Source organism: Sesamum indicum, linkage group LG4, assembly GCF_000512975.1.
Source record: "Sesamum indicum cultivar Zhongzhi No. 13 linkage group LG4, S_indicum_v1.0, whole genome shotgun sequence".
Classification (NCBI taxonomy): Eukaryota; Viridiplantae; Streptophyta; class Magnoliopsida; order Lamiales; family Pedaliaceae; genus Sesamum; species Sesamum indicum.
In genome coordinates, this window is record NC_026148.1 from 6,028,531 (window position 1) to 6,041,137 (window position 12,607).

At 40.7% G+C, this 12,607-nt stretch overlaps 1 protein-coding gene across 1 annotated transcript; it reads left to right on the forward strand.

Annotated features, from left to right (window-relative positions):
- LOC105160128 lies at window positions 214-813 on the forward strand. The gene has a single exon (XM_011077395.1). The coding sequence runs from the start codon at window positions 214-216 to the stop codon at window positions 811-813; it is 600 nt and encodes a 199-aa protein (XP_011075697.1).

Genomic DNA, 12,607 nt, shown 5'->3' on the forward strand with positions numbered 1-12,607 from the left:
GCGGTTGGTTACTTTCTGGGAAAGCGACCATATTTTTATCATGTCCAAAAGTTCGCCTTGTCGGCTTGGCCTGGTTTATGGGAGGTTAAGGCCACCTCAAATGAATTTTACTTCTTCCAATTCAAGACAATTGCATATATAGAAGAAGCAATTGAAGGAGGACCGTGGTTGTTCCATGGGCAACCGATTGTACTCTAAAAGTGGGAACCGGGAATGGCAATGCGAAAACTCAAACATAAACAAGTCCCAGTTTGGATAAGATTGAGACATTTGCCGGTTGAACTATGGACGGTTAAAGGTCTTAGCACGGTGGCGAGTGGAATAGGCAGACCCCTATATCCAGATGCGATCACGAGAGCATGCACGAGATTGGACTTCGCTCATGTATGCGTGATGCTAGATGTGAGTTCCAAATTACCAAAGCATATTATTATCATGATGCCTAAAGAGGAAGGAGGAGAAATAACATGCAAAATTGATGTTGAATATGAGTGGCTACCTCCTAAATGTACAAGTTGTATGACACTAGGACATATGGCAAAGGTTTGTGCGTTCACCAAGCCGTCCAACCCAGCTATACCACCGGTCTCTGTTTTGTTCCTAAAACGATACCTGCAAGGCCACCACCCATGCAGCCGACTCAAGGGATGGACAAACAGAGAGAGGGATGAGCTTCCTCACGGGAAGACCAAGAGAGAATACCGCCGACTCAAGGGGTGGACAACCAGCGAAAGGGACGAGAGCATAAGCTGCCGACCCAAGAGGAGGACAACCAAAGAGAGGGACGAGAGCGTCCTCGTGAAAGAAGGCTGAGTCGTGAGGAAAAGGGTAAGGCAATTGCCATGTATAATACGTTTGATGCTCTACAATTGCTAGATGATGCAGAAGATACACCTCGGGGTCATATACCGAGACAAGAGACTGAAATACAGACATTACATCATGTGTTAACCTCATTTGGAAGGAGAGCAATCTCAAACGACTTAAACACATGGAATGAACACCTACCACCATAGCGTTAGTAATAGTCGAGGATACTAGAAAGCAAATGCATAGCATCATCTTGCCTAGATCAATCAGTACACGTGCTTTATTTAGACTGAGGCGTGTCCCTTGGCCTGTCAAGAGAAACACCGCTGGTTGATCGAATTGCTTTATTTTCTTTCTTTATTTTTTACTTAATGCAACTTACCTTTCTCGAAAAAAAAATCGTACAAAACAGCTAAATTTTGAACGTTCTCAGAATTCGATGAAACCTGTCCCAAACGTTGGTCTAGACCGAAGCATTTGTGTGGTAAATTTGCTAAGCGTAATAATAACTACAAGTTAGTATAAAAGGGAAACAATCTTGCTTTAATAAAACCGTGCAAAACAGCTAACTTTTAGACGTTCTCAGAATTCGACGAAACTTCCCAAGCATTTGTGTTGTAAATTTGCTAAGCGTAATAATAACTACAAGTTAGTATAAAAGGGAAACAAACTTGCTTTAATAAAACCGTGCAAAACAACTAAATTTTAAACATTCTCAAAATTCGACGAAACTTGACCCAAACGTAGATCTAGACCCAAGCATTTGTGTTATACAGTTGCTAAGCGTAACAATAACGACAAGTTAGTATAAAAGGGAAACAAACTTGTTTTAATAAAACCGTGCAGAACAGCTAACTTTTGAACGTTCTCAGAATTCGACGAAACTTGACCCAATCGTTGGCCTAGACCCAAGAATTTATGTGGTAAATTTCCTAAGCGTAATAATCCCTACAAGTTAGTATAAAAGGGAAACAAACTTGCTTTAATAAAACAGTGCAAAACAGCTAACTTTTGAACGTTCTGAGAATTCGACGAAACTTGACCTAACCGAAGGTCTAGACCCAAGAATTTGTGTGGTAAATTTTCTAAGTGTAATAATACCTACAAGTTAGTATAAATGGGAAATAAACTTGCTTTAATAAAATAGTGCAAAACAGCTAAATTTTGAACATTATCAGAATTCGACGAAACTTGTCCCAAACGCTGGTCTAGACCCAAGCATTTGTGTTGTAAATTTGCTAAGCGTAATAATAACTAAAAGGTAGTATAAAAGGAAAACAAACTTGCTTTAATAAAATCGTGCAAAACAGCTAAATTTTTAACGTTCTCAGAATATGATGAAACTTGACCCAAACGGAGTCGAATTTCGAATTCAAAAAATTTCTCTCTAAAAAAAATGCTCTCTTCTCTAGCACACACTAGCACACCGTCAAATACACACACTAAAACCCCAAACCCCTATTTTCCTGCCGGCAGCCATGGAGACGCCGGAGATAAGGCGGCCAGTGGAGAAGACGACATGGAGGAAGGTGGAGGCGAGAATAATGGAAAAAAACAGCAGGTTATGGAGGAAAAACAGCAGATTTTTTAGCAGTTTTGTGTAGAAGACGAAAGGTCAAGTTCGCCGAAAACTAGAGATTTTCTGTTAACCGAGGAAAAAGCACGGATTGGGGAGAAGGCTAGCACATCCCTGGCTGAGAAAGAATGTAGATCAGCCACTGAAATCGACGGATAAATATGGCAGCCAAAGCAGGGTTTTTTGGAAGATGAAAAGTCGGGCGCCCTTAATACGCTGGCAGTTGGTGTTTCCCTGGAAACTGAGGCTAGATCTGATCTTATGGAGACGAGCGAAAGCAATTTGAACAAAAAAGGAGGAAGTTTGGCCATTGGATCGATGGAGATAGAGGTGCCGCCATTTTTAGGGTTTTCTTCAAGCTCCATCCATGGCGGACGCAAGGGTGTGTCTTCTCCACACGACTTCAACATCTCTGAATTTCTATGTCTTGCAAACAAAGTTGTTGACAATGGTGATACCGCTGCAATGGGCCTTAGAGGGGCTCAAAAATAGATGGGAAGAAAAGTAAAGTACGACAATGGCGGATCCAAAAAATCGGCGACAAATCTGCCATTTGGACGAAATCCTATTAAAGCTCGTCGGGGAAGCTTTTCTCCGGTGACAGAAAATGAAAACAGTGCCTTGGCCAGTTCCACCGGCGACGAGGAAGCAGACGGCTGGTTTTGGCAAGAAGACGACGGGATTTGGGGAGAACCAATCGAAAAAAATGGTTGTCCTTCATCTGGCCAGATTCTGGCACCGGCGAGGAAATTCGGCCGTCTGACAGATGCTAAAAAGTCAAGGGGATCTGCTGACACGTAGACTGCATCAGCGATGATGTCATCGCTGAAGTCACATTTGCTGATGTCATGGCCAATGTCACCCCTGCTGATGTCACTGAAGATGTGGAAAAAAACAGATTTTCTACTACACAATTGGGTACTACCCCCACGGGATTGTGTCGGAATATTTCATTGCACGTAAATTCATACATGATTGTTCATGATAAAATTGTTCGAGCTTTTAACAATTCTTCGACACCTGGTCAGGCTATGAGGAAACTGAAACATACGCAAGCTCCGATATGGATAAAACTTCGACACCTTCCGATGGAATATTGGACGACGGAAGGATTGAGTATTGTGGCGAGTGGAGTAGGAAAACCCTTGTACCCTGATGCGATAATGAGAGCATGCACGAGACTGGACTTCGCTCGTGTATGCGTGATGATTGATGTAACACAGGAGTTGACAAACATATTATTATCATGACGCCAGACGAAGATGGAGGGGAGACACCTTGCAAAGTCGATGTAGAATACGATGACATTGGGGCACACGGTGAAGGAGTGTGCAATTAACAAGTCCCAAAAACCAACAAAGCCACCAATAACAATGTATGTACCAAAAACAAATGTCCCACCTACAATACCGCCTGAAAAGGAACAAGAGAAACCCAAAGCTGACGAACCGAAACCCACTAAGAGTGAGGTGCATGTCAAACGAAATGTCTCCAACAACGAGGATAGGGGTAAGGTGATTATCCTCTATAATGCCTTTGATACCTTACACTTAATTGATGATGCAGACGAGACTTCTAGGGGTCCTAACACATGCAACCCCGACGGAGGTGATCCATGTTGAACATTGCCATGTGGAATGTCCGAGGGCTGAACAAACGAGACCATCAGCTCGCTTTAAAGGACCTGGTCTCTGAATACAGGTTACATTTCCTAGGCATCCTTGAAACCCGAGTTCGTTTGAATAATATCATACATATTCAATCATTTTTGATGCCTCAATGGAAATGGTTTGCTGACTATGATACTGTTGGAAATCATATTTGGTTAGCTTGGGATGAAAATCTTATTGATGTTCATATTCTTAGCATGGGAGAACAATTTATACATTGTCGTGTCACTAATAGAGCTGACGATGAACCTGTCTTTATTACTGTTACTTATGGTGCTTCGGAGCTGATCGCCCATCTGTCTCTTTGGACTACATTAGAGACATTAGCTCAACAGTGCACGAACATTCCGTGGCTGGTGGGAGGGGATTTCAATGCTGTCTGAGATCTTAATGAGGTTTGTGGCATATCAGGTGACATCAGGATGGCCATGGATGAATTTAATACTGATATTCAAGAAGCAAGATTGATGCCATTGCCTATGCAAGGCGAATGGTACACATGGCACAATTGTAGTACGAGCACGAGGAGTTTGTGGAAGCGATTGGATAGGTTCCTTATTAATGATAGATGGCTCGCAAAATTTCCCATGTCATTCTACCATAGCCTCACTCCTCGTACGTCGGATCACTCACCATTCATTCATGGGGACACACAACAACAACACGGAGGTATGTTTCGATTTGATAACTAGCTTGCTCTATCATCTGATTTTATTCCTAGCATGCAGAATATCTAGCAGCATAAGATGGTGGGTGTGCCTATGTTTGCGGTGACACGTAAAATGAAAGCCCTCAAACTGATCTTCCGAATGCTGAAAAGGAACAAGGGAGACTTAACACTCAATGTACATTTGGCCAAAGGATTCCTAGATGAGGCGCAAAACTTGGTGAGCTCCGACAGACAGAATTAACTTTACTTGTGCTTGGAGCACTGCTGTCGGATTGTTTATGCAAAAGCGGCCAAGATGGAACAAATTATGCTACAGCAGAGGGCGAAAATGTAGTGGATGAAGGATGGGGACCAATGCTCCAAGGTCTTCTTTCGCAAAATTGCTCAAAGACGGGTGACAAGCAGAATCTTACAGATAAACGATGAGAATGGCACCACCCACACAGAACAAGGGGAAGTCGCTCTTGAGTTTCTCTCATACTATCAAAACCTCTTAGGAGGTACCAGACGACGTGTACATCGATATTCGCTACCTTAGACTGTGGGTGAGGCATATTATTACCGATAAGGAAGCTGCTCACCTACTCCTTCCATTCTCACCGGACGATGTTAAGTAGGCAGTATTCGATATTGCAGAGGATAACGCACCGGGACCTGATGGCTTCTCATCAGGATTCTTTAAAGCAGCCTGGCTAGTGATAAGAAGTTACAAGGGTGGTGTTGGAATTTTTTGCTACAGGAAAACTTCTTAAACAGATCAATTGCACGATCTTGGCATTGATTCCAAAGGTACATACACCCATGTCCGTTGCTGATTTTAGACCTATCTCATGCTGCAATGTTTTATACAAGATTATTGCTAAACAACTTGTCCAACAATTGAGTGGGGTATTGGACAAGATTATTAGTCCTTGTCAGGCAGCATTTATCCCGGGAAGAAGCATTGGGGATAATATTATGTTAGCTCAGGAACTTTTCACGGGCTATAATCAGTTACGCCTCCCTCCAAGATGTGCAATGAAAGTGGATATCAGGAAGGCCTATGACACGGTGGAGTGGGACTTCCTATTAGCGGTTTGCAACTATTCGACTTTCCAACAATATTCATCAAATGTATTGAGGAGTGTGTTACCACGGCCTCATTTTCGATTGGACTCAATGGAAAACCTCACGGGTTCTTTGCTGGAGCGAAAGGATCCTCTATCTCCTTACGTTTTTGTACTTGTTAAGGAAGTGCTACATTTGGGACTCCTACAACTTATTCAACAAGATATGCAGATCACCAACCACTGGAAATGTGAGCCTGCAAGATACAAGTTAGTACAAACGCGAAACAAACTTGCTTCAATAAAACCGTGCAAAACAGCTAAATTTTGAATGTTCACGGAATTCGACGAAACTTGACCCAAACGTAGGTCTAGACCCAAGCATTTGTGTGGTAAATTTGCTAAGTATAATAATAACTACAAGTTAGTATAAAAGGGAAATAAACTTGCTTTAATCAAATAGTGCAAAACAGCTAACTTTTGAACGTTCTCAGAATTCGACGGAACTTACATCCCAAATGTTAGTCTAGACCCAAGCATTTGTGTGGTAAATTTGCTAAGCGTAATAATAACTACAAGTTAGTATAAAAGAAAAATAAACTTGCCTTAATAAAACAGTGCAAAACAGCCAAATTTTGAACGTTCTCAGAATTCGACGAAACTCGTCCCAAACGTCTAGACCCAAGCATTTGTGTGTAAATTTGCTAAGCGTGATAATAACTACAAGTTAGTATAAAAGAAAAATAAACTTGCCTTAATAAAACAGTGCAAAACAGCCAAATTTTGAACGTTCTCAGAATTCGACGAAACTCGTCCCAAACGTTGGTCTAGACCCAAGCATTTATGTTGTATATTTGCTAAGTGTAATAATAACTAAAAGTTAGTATAAAAGAAAAATAAATATGCTTTAATAAAATCGTGCAAAATAACTAAATCTGAATGTTCTCAGAATTCGGCGAAACTTGACCCAAACGTAGGTCTAGACCCAAGCATTTGTGTGGTCAATTTGCTAAACATAATAACAACTACAAGTTAGTGTAAAAGGGAAACAAACTTGCTTTAACAAAACTGTACAAAACAGCTAAAGTTTGAGCGTTCTCAAAATTCGACAAAACTTAACCCAAACATTAGTCTAGATCCAAGCATTTGTGAGGTAAATTTGCTAAGCATAATAACAACTACAAGTTAGTACAAAAGGGAAACAAACTTGCTTTAATAAAACCGTGCAAAACAGCTAAATTTTGAACGTTCACAGAATTCAACGAAACTTGACCCAAACATAGGTCCAGACCCAAGCATTTGTGTGATAAATTTGCTAAGCATAATAATAACTACAAGTTAGTATAAAAGGGAAATAAACTTGATTTAATAAAACAGTGCAAAATAGCTAACTTTTAAACGTTCTTCGAATTTGATGAAACTTGACCCAGCCATAGGTGTAGACCCAAGATTTTGTGTGGTAAATTTGCTAAGCGTAATAATACCTACAAGTTAGTATAAAAGGGAAACAAACTTGCTTTAATAAAACCGTGCAAAACAGCTAAATTTTGAACGTTCACAGAATTCGACGAAACTTGACCCAAATGTAGGTCCAGACCCATGCATTTGTGTGATAAATTTGCTAAGCATAATAATAAGTACAAGTTAGTATAAAAGGGAAATAAACTTGCTTTAATAAAACAGTGCAAAACAGCTAACTTTTAAACGTTCTTTGAATTTGATGAAATTTGACCCAACCGTAGGTGTAGACCCAAGATTTTGTGTGGTAAATTTGCTAAGCGTAATAATACCTACAAGTTAGTATAAAAGGGAAACAAACTTACTTTAATAAAACCGTGCAAAACAGCTAAATTTTGAATGTTGTCAGAATTCGATGAAACTTGTCCCAAACATTGGTCTAGACCCAAATATTTGTGTTGTAAATTTGCTAAGCGTAATAATAACTACAAGTTAGTATAAAATGGAAACAAACTTGCTTTAATAAAACCGTGCAAAACAGCTAAATTTTAAACATTCTCATAATTCTATGAAACTTGACCCAAACGTAGGTCTAGACCCAAGCATTTGTGTTGTAAATTTGCTAAGTGTAATAATAACTACAGATATAAAAGGGAAACAAACTTGCTTTAATAAAACCGTGCAAAACAGCTAAATATTGAACATTCTCAGAATTCGACGAAACTTGACCCAAATGTGGGTCTAGACCCAAGTATTTTTATGGTAAATTTCCTAAGCGTAATAATAACTACAAGTTAATATAAAAGGGAAACAAACTTGCTTTAATAAAACCGTGCAAAACAACTAAATTTTAAACGTTCTCAAAATTTGACGAAACTTGACCCAAATTTAGATCTAGACCCAAGCTTTTGTGTTATAAATTTGCTAAGCGTGATAATAACTGCAAGTTTGTATAAAAGGAAAACAAACTTACTTTAATAAAATCGTGCAAAACAGCTAAATTTTGAACGATCTCACAATTCGACGAAACTTGTCCCGAACGTTGTTCTAGGCCCAAGCATTTGTGTGGTAAATTTGCTAACTTTAATAGTAAATACGAGTTAGTATAAAAGGAAAATAAACTTACTTTAATAAAAATAGTGCAAAATAGCTAAATTTTGAGCATTTTTAGAATTCGACGAAATTTGACCCAAACGTAGGTCTAGACCCAAAAATTTGTGTGTTAAATTTTCTAAGCATATAATAACTACAAGTTAGAATAAAAGGGAAATAAACTTGCTTTAATAAAACAGTGCAAAACAGCTAAATTTTGAGCGTTCTCAAAATTCGACAAAACTAGACCCAAAAGTAGGTCTAAACCCAAAAATTTATGTGTTAACTTTGTTAAGCGTAATAATAACTACATGTTTGTATAACAGAGAAACAAATTTTCTTTAATAAAACCGTGCAAAATAGCTAAATTTTGAATGTTCTCATAATTCGACGAAACTTATCCCAAACGTTGGTCTAGACCCAAGCATTTGTGTGATAAGTTTGCTAAGCGTAATAATAACTACAAGTTAGTACCGAGCCATCTTGGACTTGGAGAATCGGCCAACCTTAGCTTGGTAATTTCAGGAGGGGAGTGGCAGTGGCCTCCCGTTACGGATTTTGAATGCTTGGAGATTACTCATAACCTGTCACGAATTTATGGAGCGGAGGATTCGAGTTGTTTCGAAATGTGACAAGGGACAACCCACTACACAGACCCTCTATCGGTTATTTGATCCCCTAGGGCCGAAATTAGGTTGGTCTTCACTACTTTCGGGGTCCTTGAAGATCCCTCGTCACTTGTTCATATTGTGGCTGGCAATTCTTGACAAGCTTCCCACTATGGACAAACCATGGCTATCCCACCTGGGAGCTTGTACTTTATGCGACGAGGGGGCTACGAAACCAATTTACACCTTTTTTTTCCGATGCAGATTCAGCCGACAGTGCCTCATTGAGATTCAAAGATGGATTCATTTTCATTGGCCCAATAGGGATTGGGCAACAGATATTGAGTGGCCAACACGGAAATGGAGAGGCAATCACATTGTAGACATCGGTTATCATACACTACTGGCATCGTGTGTCTACCACAGTTGGAGAGGAACTTGAGCCGATTTAAACACACGGAGTAGACTCCTAGCACTTTATGTATCCTGATCATCGATGATGTCTGACAGAGGATACTTAGCATAATGGTGTTGATATTGTGAATTTCTTGTACAACAATCGGCATGCATATATATAATGCATGTTGTAGTTTATTTATGATTGCTAGTTGGTGAAATGATTTAATTGAACAATTGATTTTGCATGTTATGAAAATTGATATGCTTGTTGTTGTGAATTTTGATACTCTGATTTAGTCATAAACAATTAAGAAAAATTAAAGAAATTGGTGCTATACTTTTTGCACTTGATGTTCATCTTTGCTCTTAATGTTTTTCTTGAATTATGTGATAACACAGCTTTGGTTCTTTTTTTTTCTTTTCGGTAATGGTAAATTTCATTAATAAAAATATGGTACAATACAACAATTAATTGGATAGTCCCTCGACAGGCCAAGGGATACGCCATAGTCTATAAAGAGCCGATGTACTAATCGAACTGGAAAGATTAAGGCTCAGAATCCTCTGCCTAACATCATCAATAATATGAGAAGCCAATACATTAGGCGGGTGTTCACTTTGCTAGAACCGTCTGGAGTTCTTTCTCGCCACAAATGGTAAACCAAAGACCCAAGTAACGCTCGGTATGCTGCATTGATGATATGCTTCCCTCTCCATTTTTTTACTGCCCATTCCACATCCATTGCCCATGTGCGATTGGGCCAATCGAATCGAATTATTTCCCGTATGGCTATAAGGCATCTTCTGCTATATCGGCATCGGAAGAAAAAATGATTATGTGTCTCGGTTGTTTCTTCATCACAAAGAATACACCCTCCAATGTGTGTGAGCCAGGGTTTGTCTGTCGTTGGTAGTTTTTCCTGAAAAGCCATCCATAGGATAAAACAATGTCGTGGGATCTTTAGTGAACCCGAAAGTAGAGACGTCCAACCTACTTTTGGTCCGGGCGGGCAGATAAGTCTGTATAGGGCTTGGGCTGTGGGTCAGCCATCCGGAAAACGCCAAATGATTCTATCTTCTCCACCATGGATCTGGGGTAGTGTATAAATAATCTGAATTCTCCACCATGGATCTGGGGTAGTGTATAAATAATCTGAAGGCATTCCAAATCCGTTATGAGGGGCCAGTACCATTGGCCCTCATCAATAACCGTATTGAGCTTGGTAGATTCATCAAGCCCAAGTAAACTCGATCCTCGTGGAAATCGAGAAATCAGGGGGCCCAGGTGATGCCATGGATCCTTCCACAGAAAGAAGTTCCTCCCATCTCCAATACAACACTCCACCATTGGTTTGATAAGGCTGCGTAGACGAAGCAGCTTTCTCCAACCCCACGATCCCCCCTTCTCGTCAACAGTCCAAATGGAATTATTGTGTAGTCGTCCGAGCTGTAGCCACTCAACCCAGATAGACGTTCGGTCACATCTAATGACATCACACAACTTCTTAGTCATTAGTGCTCGGTTCAGCGCATCAATATCTTTTATTCCAAGGCCTCCTTGCCCAATCGGTTTGCAAACATCCTTCCACGCAACTTTGGCATAACCCGTCATTGAGGTGCCTTTCCAAAGGAACCTTCGAAGGCGTTTCTCAACTTCCTTAATGATCGCCTTCGGTAGTATGAATGCAGAAGCCCAATAAATGCTCAATGCTGAAAGTACAGATTTAATGATTTGTACCCGCCCAGCATATGATAGCGACATACCCTCCCATCCCGCAATACGTGCATCAATTTTGGACAGAAGTGGCTGACAGTCTGATATAGTCAATCTAGATGAGATTAAAGGAAGGCCTAAGTACCTCATCGGGAGATGTCCCTCCTAAAATCCCAAGAGCGATAGCAACTGACCTTTCCTTTCGTGTGCAGACCGGGATATAATAATGTGACTCTTTTGAATATTCAACCGAAGGCCCGACCATTCAGCAAATCGGTCCAGTCCCACCTTAAGGACTCTGACCGAGTCCAAATCAGCTCTACAAAACAGCAGGAGATCATCCGCAAATCCCAGTTGGAATACTCTTGCTAGCTCACACTTCCAGTGATATGTGAATTGCATATCCTGCTCAATTAATTGCAGATAACCAATATGCAGAACTTCCATAACAAGCACAAACAGGAATGGGGATAAGGGATCTTCCTGACGAAGTCCTCTCGTTCCATCAAAGAACCCATGAGGATTTCTATTAAGTCCAACCGAAAAGGAGGTCGTCGAGATGCATTCCTCTATCCACCTTGTGAAGGTTGGTGGAAACCCAAATAGTTGCAAGGTCGCCACAAGGAAGTCCCATTCAACCGTGTCATAGGCCTTTCTAATGTCCACTTTAAGTGCGCATCTAGGGGGAAGTCGCGTCTGATTATATCCTGAGAACAGTTCCTGAGCAAGCAGAATGTTGTCTCCAATGCTTCGTCCCGGGATAAACGCTGCCTGACTCGGATTGATTAACTTGTCCAGCACCACACTCAAACATTGCAGCATGATATAGGTCTAAAATCACCAACAGTCATAGGATTATGTACCTTTGGGATTAAAGCCAATAATGTAGAGTTAACTTGCTTAAGAAGTTTCCCAGTGGTGAAGAAATTCAGTACCGCCCTTGTAACCTCGGTCCCCACCACTGGCCAGGCTGCCTTAAAGAATCCAAATGAGTATCCGTCAGGGCCTGGAGCCTTGTCCTCAGAAATGTCGAACACGGCATTCTTCACATCTTCCGGTGTAAAAGGTAAACATAACTGGCGTGCCTCCTCATTGGTAATAATATGCCTCGCCCAAGGTCTGAGATAGGTAATATCCACCAATGTTTGACGTCTGTTACCTCCTAAGAGGTTTTGATAATAGGATACAAACTCATGTATAACCTCCTCCGATTCTATGTGAGTGCTTCCATTTTCATCATTGATCTGCAAGATCCTCCTCCCCGCCCTTCTTTGAGCGATCTTGCGGAAGAAAACCCTGGAGCATTGGTCACCCCCCTTCATCCACTGCATCTTAGCTCTTTGCTGTAGCATAATTTGTTCTATCTTGACCGCTTTAGCATATACAAAACGACAGCAGTGTTCAAGGTAGAGGAATAGTCCATTTTGTCTGTCCGAGCTCACCAAGTTTTGTGCCTCCTCGAGAAATCCCTTCACCAATTGGACGGGCATAGCCACTATTCGTCGTTCCCTTCCACAAGAAAGCTCGCAACCTTTTCTCAATTTCATTAATAACTTTCTTCGGT